The sequence below is a fragment of the Amia ocellicauda genome, chromosome 9, assembly GCF_036373705.1.
Source record: "Amia ocellicauda isolate fAmiCal2 chromosome 9, fAmiCal2.hap1, whole genome shotgun sequence".
Taxonomy (NCBI): domain Eukaryota; kingdom Metazoa; phylum Chordata; class Actinopteri; order Amiiformes; family Amiidae; genus Amia; species Amia ocellicauda.
In genome coordinates, this window is record NC_089858.1 from 10,267,813 (window position 1) to 10,286,621 (window position 18,809).

The following is an 18,809-nucleotide window of genomic DNA, read 5'->3' on the forward strand; positions in this document are numbered from 1 at the left end:
CTGAACTCCGTGTGAAACGTCATCGCACCGCGTCTGTGTTGCTGTTTTGTAGTTTGCGAGCAGGAGATTTTCACATTCGGTTAAAATATTGTTCTTAAGGATAGTTTTAAAAACGTCATACTATTATTGAACGACAACAGAGCAGTGGTGCACCGATTTGTCTTCCAGGAGGGAATTCGCAGAACACGGTAAATTGTATTAATCTTGCCATGAAGAAGTTACAGGATATACTTTAGCAACAGACAGGTTTGCCTTTTCATTAATACTAGTTTAATTTGGTTGGTAAATACCTGATACACCTGAACGCAATAAAACAGGTCAGATTCTCCCTAAACCACGAATACAATTGTAAAGAGTTAAGGGGCTGATTTCGAGCAGCTGTAATCTGTCAAGGATTTCAGTAAACAGCGATCAAAGATCACTTTTCAGCATACGTGTTGATAATATTGTTCTGCAGTTATTATGATGTACTGCTGTTCAGTTTCAATTGAATCTCGTCGTCCTTTGCGGCCAGGCAAACAATGATCAAGTAATGTATTAAACTTGGTATCTTGGTATTATCAACATACGTATGTCCTGTCGTACATAGATCTAGCATGCAGCGAACAACTGTCAGCACAAGTCTCTATAAAGTTTCAAATGAAAGAAACCACTGTTGTGAGGGGTCCAAGATCAATATTTAACATCATATTTCGATTCGTAGTGGATTTTCACTTGCAACTTGCTGATGACTACGATGACAGTGTAGTTTAGTCGATTACTTTGTGTGTTGAGACGTAAACGTCACACGTTTTCACCGGTTGCTCTGAGACAGTGAGATGTTATTACAGTAGGGATTGCCCTCCCATGTATATAGGGTAATGTATCCAAGTCAAAATATACCTATCATCAGTATCTGCTTATTTCTAAATAAATACAACGCTTTTATATTCATTTATACAGCCTATTTAGAGTCTGTATCCAAGCACACTATCTTGAATTTCAGTAATACTGTTAAAAATTTAACAATATAGCATCTTTGTGTTCAGTGCAAAACCTGGCTCTTCCTAGAAATGTAATTATGAACGTCGAGCTCCCTGGAAGAACTATAAATCAATCAGCGAATGCTGGAATGGACTGTCAGTCACATTAGTAAAATATATGATTTTCAAAGAGAACAAATACTTCTCCTTTCTTAGATTAATTGTTTCCACATGTTGGGGATTCAAATCTCTAACTCCAGTCTATTCACTCATTCCTTCACATTTCTGGCAAGACAGTACACATTTTCATTGACATACCTTTGATTAAAAAAAATGGATACCCAGAAGCAAATATCTGTCTGTTAACTGCAAAACAGGTTTGTGTGACACTATATCTCATTCACTTCCTGTGAAAAAAAAAAGTAATTTCCAAAAGGGAAATGTTTTGATTTGTGCTCCAAGTGTACTCTGGTCCATGTGACACCATTTCTTTACCAGGAAAAACACTGGATTATCTGTGCATATAATTGATCCCTTTTTCTTTTTTGCATGCAGAGACCTATGGAGTCTGGAGTTGAAACTCTACCTTTGGAAAATGCCTCTATCCTTTCAGAAAGCACATCGCAGGAGGGACACCGTCTGTGGATTGGGAACATTGACCCTAAAATTACAGAGTGAGTTATTGAATAATAAAGGGTTTAGTGACAGATTGTCCAAATCTTGCACTAGATTGAGGTGTTTAAATGAAATTAGGGCTACATTTTGGTTTGAGTTGGGGTTCAGTGTTAGGGTGTATGCAGCTGGCAGAATAAACCTGTGTATGGTTTCAAGTCTTTGCATTTGACAGTGCAATGAATGCAGGATCATCGTTCAGAATGAAGAACTGGATCGTGGTTTTTCGGCTAACTAATTGTCAAGCTCGTATCAACAGCCAATTTGAATGTGAAAAAAAGAAAATGCAAAGTGAATACATTTAGGAAAGAAATTGACAAATTAATGTTGGTATAATTAAACATCCTATCAGAGGTGGCAGTGCTAGTGTATTAGTTTCACAATATCGATAGGTTGTACTAAATTGTGGTCTATAAATTAATTTCTGCAGTACTGTAATTTTATAGCCAGTTTGTGCTTTACTGTGTGATGTATGTAAAGCCAGCAATGAGGCGAACTGGTAGCAACATGTGTGCAGGCAAGGGGAGGCAGTTTGTTAGGTACGGAGAGCTATTCATGTGGCTTGTCTCAAAGGACTGCTAATCAGAGGAGATCTGCTTCATGGAGCACTAGGTTAACCCTCCTGAAATATTTTCTGTGGCGGATTAGGGGCCTCTGCACATTTTCCTTGTTTTAGACCTCGCTAATCACCTTCTTGTAGTTGCCCTTGAACTTAATTGCAGTTAACATATAATTCTTATTTTTTTCTCTATTTTACCAAATGCACTGGCATTGGACTCCATCCTACAGTAGTGGATTTTTCCTGAGGTCACATACTGCGCTGAGGGTGTGTGTGGTAGGCTGCAAGTATAAAGACAATCGCACACTGTTACTGCAAAAGTGTCAAATGGATTGGATCTGACAGTTTTAATGTAGAATAGTAATTTATTGCTATCATTGTGATGATCCATAAGTCCACAGTGCCTATATACAGTCCCCAAAGACCAGCCTTGTATGAGTGTATTGATAACCCCCCCATTGGTGTAAAATGGTGGCTCCTCAGGATCCTGACACACAAAGCAAGTGTCTGTGGGATGAACTGGAAAGACAGAGGCCAGTCTCTCTTGGGACACAAAAACTGGGCAGTGGGAGGAATGGCTTAGTATTCCTCCTTCGTTCTTTCCAAAGGTGTTAAAATCATCCCTGCCAATGTCGCCGCGGTTTCTCAATTCCAGGGTGAGCCTGCACCCTTGTTCAATACATCATGAACATCTGTCCTATCCAGTGGGTGTCTTGTGTCTCGTGTCTCAGTACTTTGGCTGACATTTTGTGATACTTACATACTTTGGGTGTTGCAGGTTGCATCACAGTGTTATATGGTTGAGAACAATAATATTTTCACACTCAAGTTATTTTATTATCATTAAGGCTGTTCGTAGGATTATATATCTCTGTGTGCTGTACTCTTCTTCTTCTTCTTCCTCTTCTTCTTCTTCTTCTTCTTCTTCTTCTTCTTCTTCTTCTTCTTCTTCTTCTTCTTCAATATTTAAATGTTTAATGCATTATTGAAGAGAATCAGCTGACAACATTCACATGTTCAGGTTGAACCAGCTCTCTGGCTTTTTTCAAGTTACCTAATTTGTGACACGTTTGAAAGATGATACACAATGAGATTGATTTCCTTCTTTTACATTACATAAGAGGCAAGGAAAGGCTGGAGTGAAACAGGAAGAGGCTCAAACATTAAATCTTGAGATGATTAATCACCTGGCAGTTGCCTCTTTTCTCCTTTACCACCTATTTTAGTGGAGCTCTATGTGATGCCATTCACTAGTGTGAATTATTACACACTGGGTTATAGGACTGTTAAACTCAACAGGATTAAAAAAAAGAAAACCAAAAACTAAATTTTGTAAGGGTTTGAGTGGTTGTGTTGGCAAACCATTTGACACTTTATGGTTTAAAGTCCTAATATCAGAAAATGTTCAACTGTAGGTATATAACAAACAGGTTTTACTTTTGTTTCAATTTATTCCATTACATAAAATATAATTAATGAGACAGGGTAATTCATACCTTAATTACAAGTATTGGTGAGTGAAAAGTAACTTAAGGTTAGAGAACTTTTGTGAATTCTTAAGAAAAGTGTGGTTGCTTTTGAGTAAGACTTCCATGGCAACTAAAATAAATAAAATGTACTCAAGAGTTGTGTTTTGGATATGATTTGTTGTTGCTCTGTATTGTTTTTCAGTACAAGTCCTGAGCTCCTATTTTGCAATAGTATACAGTGCAAGAATAGTATGATTCATAATTGAATTCTGTGTGGTTAGGCCTCTCATGGAAAGAGGTTTTGGAAAGCTTTCATTGGAACAGGGTTCTCTGGTTATAAAGCACTGCCAGTGAGAACATTTTAAATGTTCTTATGAGCTCACCAGGGCCTCCCCTGTGGTGGTTTACAGTACATGAGAAACAGGTGGATGTTGAAAGAGTCACCAAATCCTGCTCCTTCTGTAACCATGAATCAACCACAACCACGAAACGGTGTACCTCCATCGCTGCTCTCCTCCAAGGAAAAAGAAAAGAAAATCCCACAACTTTCACATTTATCAAAATCTCTTGATGTTTGGCTTAATCTTTTTTCTTTTTTATCCCTGAAGGATGCTTGCTGATATTTTTCTGCAGTCTCAAATGTCACTCCCGATTCACGCCTCTCCCTGATTTAAAAAAAAAGGACAAAAACATTCCCCTCGATCTGACGTCTTCTCTCCACTGGTACAGTTTCATAACTGTGGCCCGTTGCACGGTGTTCAAACAACACGAGAGGCAGCAGTAATAAGGTTGTGACATATTGACCCATCGATGCTCCTTGGGGTAACATTTTCAGTGGTGATGGATTTAGCATGTGTCCAAGTCTGTTTTTATTGCCGTAGAGCCTCAGCGGTGTATTGTCTGAGAGAAGCCGTGAGGCGGGCTTTGAATAGGACTGGAGGTGCCAGGCAGAAGGTCAGAGGAAAAGGAAAGAGGGGAGATCTGGGAAGGCTGCCGTTTAGACTCGCGTTCACATCAGTTGACAGGACGCAGAACGCAGGCTGGCCAAAAGTACCTTCTTCATTGCACCGCATACAGCCAGTGACGGCTGTTGGTAAACATGCTGCTCGACGCTGCTATGGTCTCCAGTTAAGCTTGTCCTTGAATACAGGGGTGCACTTTGAATTCCAAAGGCCCCCCCCCACTAAAACAATCCCTTCAGGTGCTCAAGTATTACCCGTGATAAGCTTGAGTTCAAATGATGGGAAACCGCTACATCTGGGAGGAAACACTATGGAACTGCATCACAAAAAACTGCGTTCCCTTTTTATTTGTGGGTTTATTTGGTGCATCAGCTTCTCGCCAACCCTACCATGTGTGTTTGAAATGCCCCATTTAGATCTGAATTCGCAAAACGTTTACCCAGAGAGAGAGAGAGAGAGAGAGAGAGAGAGAGAGTTGTGAAGATTGCTTTAGTGATTTCACTTCTAACATTAAAACATAAAAATAAGAATGTGACCAGATGAACAGCATTAGTGTGAAATATAAATCAGTAGTTTTCAACCTAATAAGTGCCGATCCAAAACACTGAATGCTTTTTATGGATCGATTAAGGTGCCGATCAATATTTCTAGCCTTCATGCTTTCAGTGGCCGGGTCAATACACACTAGTTGAGTCACATTGTGTCAGAAACCAGATTACTTTTCATTTCATTAAAAACAGGCACAGTTGTTCACATATTGAACCACCTGCTTATGCGCTGCTGTTTGGAGTGTTGTTAATTCTTAAATGTTAATAGAATTAAGTACAAAAAATGTGTGTGCTTCTTGGTGGATTGTCAGGTGGGTTATAGCAGTTGGTGTCAATTCCATGAAAGGAATATTAGGCGTCACCCACAGTTTCTCCCCACCAGTCGCAACTCTGCCGTTCCCCAGCAGAGTAATTACTCCCCATGCTCACATACATTTAATGTGGAAAAAATTAGAAACCTCAGAACCAAGCATTTATTGATTTGTGGTCTTCGTAGGAGAAATATCATGGGGCTGCCTTTTCCATTTCTAGCATCGTTTGGAAACGAGGGATCTAAATTCTCTTCCTCTCGTCGTAAATCTCTACGAAAAATATATGCTGTGAAAACTTTCTCTTTGGCTAATTACTTTGTGTACTAGAGGAAATGAAAGTGCACACTGTGATGTAATTAAATTCTGCAGGGTCTATTTTTAGTTTAATTGAAATATTTTATTTAAATATGAACACTCCCATGGTGCTGAGCTTGTATTTGAGATAATATTATATTAGTAAAAATCTAACTTTATTTTTCACTGTCTGAATGCACATCATTTTTTCCATTGACAGAATGGAAATACTCCTGTTACTAAATATTCACAGAAAAGGTTATTGGGCGCATGCCTTTTGTTGGGTTTCCTTATTCATATCATTCAAATAATAATAAGACGCTGCTTGTGCCAATCGCTGCTTTGTTTGCAAAGCAAAACATGGAAAGACAAATGTTTTCATTATCATTTCAACTTCCCTTCATTAAAAAACAAAAAGTTCTTGCCACTATTTTGCATCCTCCATGTATGAGCTGACACTCCAGACATTCACCTCCGCACACAAGGTTGTTTTATCTTGGGAGCTGTATAATAGTTTGACTTTTCCATGTCAATCTTGGTCCCCCCTAAAAACAAATCAACTGGAATACTCCCCATGGCGATTTGAGACGGATGTTTGAGGAGTCTTGCAGAGGGGTACAGAAAGACTAGGTGATCTTGACCTTGGCAGATGTACTTAAATATCTCTTATCTCCAGCCTGCAAATTTATAGATCACCCATTAGTCCCGAGATTGGCACTTCACTTGCTTTTTTTGCTATTTCTTTTCTGTGTGTGTAACTCACTGGTTAAATTGCCCCCTTGAACACCGCATTGTCGTCTTTTTACAGCGAGAAGTGGTTTATTTTATATCATGCACTATCAATTCAGTAATCTTTAACGTTCAAGGAAATGCTTTCATTCCAACCTTGAGGGGTGGAGGCTGGGAAAAGTGAGAAACTCTCCTCGGCAAAAGCTCTTGGGATATTAAAGGGAAGGCATTAATATAATGTTTAGACCCCCCCTTCTGTTCTAGTTCATTCACTTCCAGCATTAAAAATAACCCCTGCCAAAACAATTAAATCTGAGCCCCATATAGGGATGTAGATGCAACAGAGAAGAAATGTTACACAAATGTTTTTTTAGTTTTTTTTTGTCTGGTGAAGTTCTCAATTGATAATTAATGAAAGTTTTACCTTTCCTCATGGTGCATAAGTGTCAATAAGGATCATTGTAGTAGATTGTTGTGTTTGCGAAAGGGCCACGAAAAATGTACTAGACTCCCTCTTTCTTAAACAAATAGCCCGCTTGCCTGTATGCTAATTTAGACCATACTGGGGCACCACACCAGGGCACTGATTACAGCCTCCATTTGTGGTGTACGAGGTAATCTCTTGGTTTTAAGATTACGCCTAAAAGCATGTGTTTTTAAGAAGCCATACATATCCCACAGAAGTCAGAGCTGGAGAAATAAACAAACCTTGTTTTTTTCATTTCTGTAACTTTTCTCATTCATGGACATGAAAGATTCGTGAAAGGGTTCGTGGGGAGGATGGTCAGGGAGCACTTTACTTTGTGTTCTTGTTATCAGTGTATTTACACAAGGTTGATCTGTGCTTTATTGTTGGACACTTGTGCATTTGTCTTTGTTTCCTGTATATGTTTTACACTAAAAGGTTATCCTTAAATATTACAATTGCATTCTGATTTTTTGTTGTTGTTGTCATGCTATAGCTTAAAAATAACCCCAGCACAGCAAGACCTATAATTAGAGAAGATTGAACTGAAATTCGTCCTGTGCCCAGTATTGTATAACCTCAGTGCATTGTAAGGGCATTAAGTAATACCTCAAGAGCCCTTGTAGTTTCCAAAGAGCCATGCCTTAGAAAGCACGACTTGCATTCTTACAAAAATAAATACTCGCTTTACAATAGAAATGAGTAACAGAACTGTAAACCATATTCACTAAACAGAAGCATAGTTTCATAAACCTTGTTGCTTTTCTGGGAGTATCTTGTTTCTCGCTGGTCTCTTGAATGTAAAGAGTTTCTGTAATTGTGTGCTGAGAGATGTTGCTTAAATGCCCTAATTTACTAGATGAAATGCATTATCGCACTTGCTTTGGGTCGGCTTGGGTTGAACCAGCATAATTTAGGAAAACCACTATGTTTTCATTACTATGGAATATGTGTATTTACTGGCAGATACAAGGAAGAAAAGTAATTTAGGTATTTTTTAACATCTAGTCGGCATTTTAATAGTGAAGAAAACCTAGCGAATAATTAACAAAAGCCTCATTGCCCTGAAGGAGGAATCCCAGTCACTTGGGTGAGCTCTCCCATGAGGTTTTGGCATTCAGATTTCACCAACGTCTCAGTAAGTGAGGGGGAAAAGACATTTGTAATGACTGTTGTTTCAGCCTGGCAGGGAACTACTTCAATATGATCAAAGAGATGAGAGAGGGAGGGGGGGAAAAAAGAAAAAGAAAAGCTTTCAACAGAGCAAAACCTAACAAGATGTCTGAAACAAATACGCAGTTTTCCTCTCCCACAGATACCACCTTGTGAAGCTTCTCGAGAAGTTTGGTAAAGTGAAACAGTTCGATTTCCTCTTCCATAAATCCGGGCCCCTGGAGGGACAACCCAGAGGCTACTGCTTTGTGAATTTTGAGACAAAAGAAGTAAGTTTATTTACCGATGATTAAGAAAGGACTTTAATGATTCATTTCAATTAACTTGCAATCTTGACAGCGTTTTGAAATACAGGAAGTACATTTTTTCTTTCATATTTCATTGGCTGTAGTTCTGTGAGTCTTTAGAGTTAGAAATGTCACTGTGAAATGTTATAGCTCATTCAGAGTGAATGTGCTACAGGTCATTGTTTGAAGGATCACAGAAAATTAAGTTTAAGTCTAAGACAGCAAACCATGACCTCAGTTTCACTATGAGGAGATGAAAATGCACTGAAAATATTAATGTTAGAAACTGCGGAGTACCATCATCCTATAAAATTGAAAGTTAACAGAACTGTCAGGCTTTATAGTCGCCTGCAATGATTTATAATAATAATAATAATAATAATAAAAAGATAGGAATGTAACTATGGTACAAATGTACAGATGATATTGAAATCCTAAAATAATGTGAAGAAAAGCAATTTTATAACGGTCAGCTTCATGGTGGAAATGTAACTTGCGCCACACAGTACAGCTACTATGAAGGCTTCTGATAAACAGCATCTCCCTGTTCCTGGGATCAATTAGAGCAAACGCTGACAGATTTTGGTTTTAGGGAGTGTAAAATTCAGCAGCCGGTGTAACAGACTAATTTTTTCTTTCTTTTTCTTTTTTCTTTTCTCTCCTATATTCTTTATTTTCCTTTCCAGGAAGCAGAACGAGCTATTCAGTGTCTGAACGGCAAACTGGCCCTGTCGAAGAAGCTGGTGGTGCGCTGGGCACATGCTCAAGTCAAAGTAAATATTTCTAAAGGAACTTTTAACAAAAACAAACTCCTTTCACGTTTTGAACTCACGCAGTTCATAACGGTCGCGGAAAGACGTTGAAATGTTTGGAAAAAGAGCCATTCTTTGATTCTCAATGAAGCAAGTACGGCCCTTTCTCTAGTTATTAAAATAAAAAAAACACCTTTTCAGAAAAGTCAGTGAAGGCGACCTGTAGGCGTTCTTTATTTGGAAATCGGCAGGTGCAGTTTTTTCAGCGTACACCGTGACCGGAGCACAGCTTTATTATGCAAATGCAGAATAGTTCAGATTTGACTTTTTGGTTTGTTTTCAGGGTCTGTCGTGTCCTATGCACAAGCAGTAGCAAGGGATGAGAGTACAATTGCCAAATTATGCCTTAGGTAACAACTGGGAATAAAACTGGTGGGGGGGTACTAGCCAATTATTTTCACCTTCTGAGGAAATACTGGGGGCAAAGAAGGCTCACCTTGAATTGCACTCTAAACACTGTCCAGTGGGAAAATATATTCATGTATCTCTGGGACCCTCATTTGTCTTATAATTTACAGAGTAAGTGGAATAATAGGTCTTCGCTGATTTATGAGAAGAACACAGACAAGCATTCCACAGCTTTGTTTTAATTACTGTCTTCTCATCTTATTATGTAAGCATTCAAACTCTTGAAATGAATGCAGTGTTCGTGCTGATAAAGGATTTCATGTCACTGACTAGGAGTTGGGTCACTGATATATTAAATGAATTGTGTAGTTTTGAATATGAGTACAGTGGAGTTACTGGCAGTCTAAATTTGTAACTTGCTTAAAGGAGGGAACTGAAATCAAACTCTTCTAAGGTATGATCAAAAGTTAGCCAGGGCTTACGGACACTGTCCTGTAAAACTAACCCACTAGCGAAATCCCATCTCCTTCTCTGCCAGACTTGCGTCATCTTTGACACTTGTAAAGTAAACCCAACCCCAAACCCGCACCGTCACACTTGTACTCGCAGACTGACATTTTCGTCTCTTATCCCTGATCGTTCGAAGCCGAGGCAGAGTGCTTTAGGGATCCCATTTAGATGCTTCCCTCTGCCGCCTGACTTGATGGTGCGCACTGAGCTTTGTCATTCCAGGCCCTAAGAATAGGCTTCGGCAGTGCAAAGTGAGGATATCCTGGATGGGATATAATAATCCATCTCCTGTGGCCGTCCCTAAAGGGAATGAGCTGCAGAGCAGAGTTCAAGGTTAATGTACAACACTTGGTGACAACAACAAAACAGCATCAGGTTTCATTCAACGCCTTATCGGTTTAAGCACCACAGTCAGGGAGAGTGAGCAGCAGAGTACTAAAAATAACTGGTAAGAAAAAGCTTTTTTTTTTTTTTTTTTTTGGCTTGTAGGGACTGAAATATGATTGATTGGACATTGGTGGGGGGCCACGATGAAAACTCCAACTGCAGATATTTGTGTTTTCTTTTTACATTTGAAGAACATAAGAAAGGAAAGAGAGAAGAGAGAAATTTTAAAGTGTGTCTTTTAATTATGCTTTTGTCCTAGCTCTTAAGTCAAGTCACAGTGTCCAGTGAAGCTGTTGACTTTCTGGTTTTCATTGCAGCAGTATCTGCAAATGTCTTATTGGACATGATGGTCCTTCACTGTTCTATTGGTGGTTTTGGCACTAACCAAGTAGGTTAGTTTCCTGCACTCAAGCTGCCCTGGCCTTTGAAATGATACTGTTAACGAACCTTTACAGGTACTTCCATTCCTCAAATGAGAAACTGCCCTTTAACTGCAGAGCAAAACTCACTCGCCATACTATTCATAGCCGGAGTAAATGAACTCCCGACTCATTTACATACATTGCATTGAAAGATCAGTCAGGAAATTATTGAGTATACAAGACAAAAGGAAAGGGAAACATTCAACGCAACTGGTTGTTTTGTAAAGGTTTCGTCAAAGGAAGAATAGAATCTCACCAGATCAACTCTTAAACCTATTTGAGAGCTTTCCCATTAACCGATGAAGGACCGTGTTTTTCACATCAGCCACTTTCTTTGACAAAACATTAACCACATCAAAATGATGCCTAAGTTTGGCCCCTTAGTCTGTGGACAACTGCATATTTCGTTATTCACTTGTACCAAAACAACCAAAGGTTAGTACACAGATTTACTTACCATGATGTGGCACTCCCGGCATGCTATGCATATTTTTGTAGGAAAACCCATTTGTTACTACTGTGGTCAGACCTTAACTGCAAATGCTCAGTAGTGATCAACAGAAAATGTAAAGTTAAAAGATTTCATTTAAACTTTTTTTGTCCTTAGCAGCATTGTCTTTTTGCACATTTTCTGTTTCGAAACGATGCGCTTTCTTAATTGTTTTGCTACCTTCCTTGCTATGACTGGTGCATTATATTGCTCCTTGTTAAAGTCATATCTGGCAGAGGCAGCAGCACTGAAATGAGCCGCTGAGGAAAGTGCAGGCCTTGAAGACAGCAGCGCACGCCGCATTGGGCAACACGACATGCCATAAGCTTTAACTAAACCAAAATATGCCTTTCTGCTGTCCGTTTCCTTGAACAAAGGCTGGCAGTGTATTTGTCATTGATGTAAATGGAGCCTCATTTGTCAAACATTTCATAAGAGAAGCTTTCAAGTGACATTGACGACTTTTCAACTTTAATCCTGATAAATAAATATGGGAGGGAGGGAGCAAAGTGGGGAAGAAAGAGAGAAATATTACACAAATTTAAATGTCTCAAAAGTTCAGGTTATTTAAACCAGAAACATACTTTCTCAATTAATTTTGCCTCTGGCACAGGCAAGGACTTAGTGTGTTTAAGAGGGTCATTGTTTGGAGTGTATTTATAATTTTGACACACTGCCTTTGTAGTCTGACCACAAGCCTCGCTGCATCTAAACCAGAACCGGCGAGATATGGTGCAGGACTGAAAAAGTTAACAGCCGTGAGCCATTTCCACAGCCCTGCTGAAAACAAGTTTGAGCGTGTGCCAAAAAAAACATTTCTGAGGAAGTAGAACACTGGGATGGTATTTTGGGAGGCCCCCAGAGCTGGAACCAGACTGGCCCCTTTTTTACGGGAGATCTGATAATGAGCTTTATTAAAACACAACATGACAAACTCGATAATGCGCCGGCACAGTCTTGTGTGACCAACATGCTTTCAGAAAACATGATTTGAGGGTGTTAAGTGTTGTTAGTATTGTAAAGCCAGGGCTTAAATCCAGGTAATGTACCTATAGTGGAGGTTTTGTGTGAAAACATGAAGGATGCAATTAATCATATTCTGGAAGGAATCACAAGAGTAAAGATCTGTGCAATGTCTCACTCTCATCAGAGATTTGTGCTACTCAACCTTTTTTTTTCTCTACACACTTCAGTTTACCCCAAAATAACCAGTCATTCCCAGTGATGTATGAGTATTCTCCCGCATGTCACATTTTGCATGAATCTGCAGTTACACTTCAGTAGGGTCAGTTGGTTTAGATGAAGTTCAAAGTTACCACTGAAAACACTGAGCAACGCTTTTTCCTTTTTTGGCCATAGAGCTGGGCCAAAATGCTCAGGGATTGGCAAGCCAACACATTTGGATTTAAGTTGTAAAGGTGGTTGACGGTACAAAAACATAATGATTGTTTAAATAGACATCCTGCACCTAGGCAAATAATGAAACACATGTTTTCTTCAGTAATGCTTAACATTTCATTATCTGAAACCAGATTATGAAATCTTTACAACAGCTCCCTTTTTTCATTCTTTGAAACTTCATCAGTTCTCTACAAGTTTTTTGTCTTCCTCCAAAGACAAAGAGTACCGAAGAGCATTTGAAACTATTGAGCAATGCTAGATCCCAGCAGTATAATTCCAAATAAAATAAAATAAAAACAACTAAATTATTCCTTTAAAACCATGGCCTCTTCCATATGTCTTAAAAATAAAGATTTGGGGGCCAAAAGTAACTCAAACAATTACATTCCAAAGCATGTTAGAATAAGATTAATTGCCAACTAGGACTACATCTGCTGTGACATGTGCGTGGTTCATTAGCTGTATGTTTTTAATTTGCATGAGATGAAGGGCTATCTGTAATTCATAATTGCATTGAGAAACTGTCCGTTTTGTTTTTGACTGTCTTTCACAGCACTACTTACGTGTTTGTTTGCTTGTGTTTCACAGAGGTTTGATCCATACAGAAATGACAAAAACCTTCCCATCAGCCTCGAGCCCTCGTCGAGCACGGACGAGATGCCCACGACTCTGAGGTAAGAAATCACCTGGGATCTGCTCTCCCAAGAGCTGGCTCTCCTGGCGTCATTCTCAATCATTTATCAGCCTTAATGACAAGTTCTAAACAAGCTTTTAAGGAGCCCTACTTCCATCTTCTGCAAAGGCATCCTTATATTTGCAAGGACAAAGTGGCCAGGATCAGAAATGTTGAGGAATTTGGTTTTAGGAGAGCCGATATCCCATGTTCAGGTACATTTATTCATGTCAGCATTTAACCCCTAAACCAGAGTTACACCATCATTACAATATTGCAGCCCTGACATATGTCTCATGTAAGCCCTGGGCAGAGGTAGCTATCAAAGTCTGAAGGTGCACTTCAGATTAAAGCTCTGATCTTTTTTAATGGTCTTTTTCTGTTTGTTCCTTTTTTTCCTCCCCTTTTTGCAGCGTTAATGCAAAAATAAAAGCTATTGAAGCCAAGCTCCAAATGATGGACGAGAACCCGGATGATGACTACACAGGGCCCTCACCATATCTATACAATAAACCCACAGAGAAAAAACGGACTGCTCCTTACAACAAGCAGACACGCAAATCCAAACGATGACGATTTCAAAGGGAAATTGACATTAAAAGAACTGGGTCTGCGCCCTTTTTACAGCCCTCTGATCTTTTGTACCATGCACATTTGAAAATAGACGTGATGCAAGAAATGCTACTATGAAAACTTTTTTTTTTTTTTTTCTATTCTGAAATGTAATATATAATCTTACTGAGGCAAAAGTGGTTATACACACACCGTGTTCTTCAGATCACAGTTCTGTGTAGGATGTATCCACTTGCTAGGATATGCATCATGTGTCTGCTGGCGTTGGCACAGCACAGTTAGATACCGTTTTAACCGTCTGATATTTTGTTTGGTTTTTGGTTTGTTTAACGTGTGTATCCTCTGTAGAACATTAGATTTTTAGGAGGGTTTTTTGTATCCTGATTATTATTATTTTTTTTTACCACTTCGGTCAGAATGTTTTTACTACATACATTTTGGAGTACCAGTGTTTGTTAGTTACTCGATCTTGTGCTTGTCGATCCACTGGTCAATTGGCTCTTCAGATGACTGTTTCATATGTGAAACTAACAACTGCTGTTGGGATGAATTGTTATTTTTAGTATTATTTATACCAAGATTCTTTTTTTGCTTTTGCTTGCAAATACCCAAACTGTGATCATCTATAAAGACACTGATGTTAGCTCTTGTGACTAGAATATCTGCCACTAGTGAGAGACAGCTTTGGGTCGAATCAGAAGAAGGAAATGGTAATCAAATAAAACAGGTGGGGATATGCATTGTATGAACTCCTAGTAATTAGGTTATCTCTCTGTAGGTTGAACTACAAGGTTTTATTTTTTTTCTTCTAAAAGAATCTGAACATTACTTAAGGTGACAATTACAGATAATTGAAAACATCCCATCTTGATGAAGGTGTTTTACTTTCTGCAAGGCAATATCTAGGCTGTACAATGAAAAATTAGCAAATTCAATTTCTCCATTGTTCATTTTCAAGTCTTTGATACCCTTGTTTCATAAAACATGTCAGCAACATTGTATATATTATATATATGCATACATACATATATATAATAAGATCTAATTCAGGTATGAAATTAACACAATAGATAGGCATTGTGCTGTAGCTGACAGAAGAATCTGTACTCTGGTACTTTGTGTCCTGACTGATGTTTTGGTACGGTACAATTTAAATATCGTATTCTGCTTCCGTCTTCTGCCTTGCATTTCTAATGGAGACTCGATTTCACCAGCTCACATGCTGTTTTCTACTGACTCCTGTGCCCCTTGATTCTGAGACTTACTTTTCTAAAGTAAAATTTAGACACAGTGTTTTTGAAATCTTACATATATATATAAAAAATAACAATAGGGGAAATAAATCCTCAAGTGGGCTTCTATTACAGCTTCAGATGTCAGTGAGTAATAAGTGCCGATGAGGGTTTTAAGGTCTGAGCTCTGAGAACAATTCCTGAGTCTGTCACTGTGGTTACTGAAACATATTTAAATGATGGAGGTCTTGAGGTTCCTGTTTACAGTGTGAGACTCTGCCTTCCTGTAACACATAATTTTGTTTTAATGTGTCTATTGCTTTCATCAGCTTTAAATTGTATTTGTCTGATGCTGATCTGTTAAGTTGTTAGGATGAATAAAAACAAGCAAATGAGGTAAGACTGTTTTTTCTTGCTGATTTCATTCCTGAGCTTTTGTCTGCAACTATTACTTGTTGGTCTTGTGTGGTTTAATAGTTACAGGGTGCGGCCACACCTTTTTCATTTTGGATTTCATATACAAAACATAAAGGATGGCTTTAAAGAGAATTGACTAAAACAACAAAATATACCGACTAGAAATTGAACACTGATTTTGGAAATCTGGAACTACAGAATATGCCCAATGTGCTAAATGTTTTGTAAATCTATATACATAGCCTCGCATAATTCTGCACATATACATTTGTGCACAGTCTTTGCCTCAACTGCCACAGAACTGGTCCTTGGTAGTGCCTCTCTCGCCAGTAGAGGATTTCTAAATCACACATTGAGGAGCACACTGATTGACAGACCCTCTTGGATTATGGGTCCACCAGAAAAGCCACATCAGTGTCAATGGCTGGGACAGAAAGATTGGCTTTGGTTGACAGTGATAGGTCACTGTGACCCCCTATAGGCCAGACAGAGACTGGCTTAGTTGGGCCCCAAACTGCTTGGTCCAGCAACTAATTGGTCAGAAAGATTATCTTAAATAGGAGGTGAGAGACAGAGCTGGGTGTGTAGGTGGGCAATTACTACAACTGAAGCATAAGACCGTCCAAGTGGGGGCTAATTGAGTAATCTGAGACAAACCCACCTAATTAATATATTGAAAGACTATAACGTATTTATGCATGGAAAACCGAAACTGCTGTACATGGAGGTTAGTCTTAATAAATATACAGCAGGTTTGTTTATTTCTATTGTATGAGACTGGTCTTATTCTGTAATTCCATAAAAATCTATTCTAATATTAAACTATAAATACTTATTGGAGTTATTATTAACAATTACTAACAATTACAATTATTAACAATTATAATACCAAACATTTATTTATATATATATATATATAGATATTAAAATGTTTTGAAATATTAGTTTTTTAATCTTAATATTTTAGATATTTTCCACAATTTGCTGTGTACTTCCCAAAGTGTGTGCTGGAGGATGCTGTGGAGATGCAAAGGACTGGTTTATCTCAATGCCTACACTATGTTTGTTGTTGGTCTCGTACTTCTTGCGGTTGTGCGATATGGATGAAATGAAATCCCACTTGCGTGTTTCGCTTTTTCAATCAAATCTGAAATTGGCTAATAGTTAACTCAATTTTTTTAGATAATTTAAAAAATGGAAATCCCATTTATCAGTTAAGTCTTAGTTTGAGCAAGTATACAATTGTGCATAAATGTTACAAATAGGCTACATGTGTAAAGGCTCTGAAAAAAATATTGATTAAGAGAGCGCGTCTTTAAAGAAAAGTAGCTTAAACAATTCCAACTAGAATCAATGTGTTTTAATTTTAAAATATCGCCTTCACTATTACCCACGTCTTCATAGTGCATTCAGTTTTGGGGGGATTGGTAGTAATTAACAAGTGGACTAATTGGGTTGTCTGCAATCCACAAATGAGTCCCCAATTCGAAAAGAAGCACATTGTCGCACATCTGAAAAACGGATTGAATTTGACTGCTAAAATTGTGTTTTTACAATCAGGTCCATTTTTGTCTGAAAGCTTTCTGAATCACTTGTCGCGCAAGATTACTGCCCCGCTGCCTGGGAGCACCTCGCACCCCACATTTAGTTTAGTGTATGTTTAATTTACAAAATGTAGTAATAAATAAATAAATCATGTTAATAAAATCCCGTTTTGCATAAGCAAAATAATGTGTTGAAAAAGCATGTTCTTAAATTTAAAAGTGAAAATAATTAAACCGAAAATAATTCTATAATTATCAAACTTATCCAATTTCAGTGTGAATGTTGATCTGTTTAAATGTTTTTTCTTGTCATGTTTAATAAGTTTGCTTAACGCATTTCTAAGTCATTAAACTACAGCAGTTAAACCAACACTTATTAAGTTTAGGAAAATAATTATGAAATATAGTGTCATCACATTTAAACTGCGCGACAGGTAACCGGGGATAAGCATGCTAATTAAATAAATACACTTAAAACAAGCATTGTACTTTATTGCACTTTTACACATTACTGAGTGAGTGTAATGAAAAACCATCAATTTCCGACACTGCACTGCTGTGATATTATAGGAAACGCACAGGCAGGGAACAGAGGGTATCCCCAAAACACCCTGCAAACGCTACACAAAAATGTGTCAGCATAATAATAATGATTTGTGTACAATTTCAATGCAATCATTTTATTAGCGTACAACATTCCCATCAATTGGTTTAATAATAATATATGTATGTGTGTGTGTGTGTGTGTATGTATGTATGTGTGTATATATATATATATATATATATATATATATATATAACCTATACACATACACACACATTAGAACAAATCTTCATGAAACAACTCTTAATGTGTTATTGTTTTATACATTGCTGAGTTAGATGAAGAACATGTTTGTGCACATTTTATCAACGACAGATTGTGCAGAAGAGAGATCCAAATATCGTGCAAAGGCTATGTGGGCTGCATGCAGTGACTTATTTAAGCATTTTTCAATTTAGCTGTTGTTCTTAATATTCTCTATTTTAAGACACTAATACAATACATAGCCTAACTGATAGAAACATACAGTTTTATAATGACAGACCGCAGGGCAGCGTCTCTGTGACAGTGCGTGTATTATTGTGCTTATGAAGTTGTGTGTGTGTTTGTGTGCTATTATATATGTGTGTCCATGGTATTTATTCTGTGTTGGTGCATTTTGTTTGCCATCTTTCAGCGAAACGTATGCGGATGCATGTACATAAAGAATATTGTTCAGCTGTATGCCTGCTTAATTCAGCGTTGGCGAATAAATGGTTAATGTTCTCTGCACTGTGGGTTTGCATGATTGGACTCTGTGTCATGTCACCGAGTCCCATTTCAGTGATCTATGCAGCAATATTGGACACTAGCGTTTATCTGTTGAGGTTAATAAATAATTCCTAATGGAGCATACGAGCAATACTTTCTCTAATGAAATGGAAAAAACCCGATCTGAGTCCTTTGCATGAACTAGTCACAGACCTAATACATGCAACTTACATTGTACTACCGCGAAGAACTCAGACATAGATGTCCACTCGAT

General features: G+C 38.1%; 1 protein-coding gene across 1 annotated transcript; it reads left to right on the forward strand.

The window, feature by feature from the left end:
• Positions 1 to 33: 33 nt before the first annotated feature.
• Positions 34 to 15,680, forward strand: rbm18 (RNA binding motif protein 18). The gene is made up of 6 exons (XM_066713079.1): positions 34 to 188; positions 1,518 to 1,636; positions 8,288 to 8,414; positions 9,119 to 9,205; positions 13,391 to 13,476; positions 13,889 to 15,680. Exons 2-6 carry the CDS (start codon positions 1,524 to 1,526, stop codon positions 14,046 to 14,048), a joined length of 573 nt encoding a protein of 190 aa, XP_066569176.1. The 5' UTR covers positions 34 to 188; positions 1,518 to 1,523; the 3' UTR covers positions 14,049 to 15,680.
• Positions 15,681 to 18,809: the final 3,129 nt, after the last annotated feature.

Coding starts and splice junctions, on each gene's coding strand:
- rbm18 (XM_066713079.1), top strand. CDS start 1,524: ATGGAGTCTGGAGTTGAAACTCTACCTTTGGAAAATGCCTCTATCCTT. Junction 1,637..8,287: donor ATTGACCCTAAAATTACAGA/GTGAGTTATTGA, acceptor CCTCTCCCACAG/ATACCACCTTGTGAAGCTTC. Junction 9,206..13,390: donor GGGCACATGCTCAAGTCAAA/GTAAATATTTCT, acceptor TGTGTTTCACAG/AGGTTTGATCCATACAGAAA.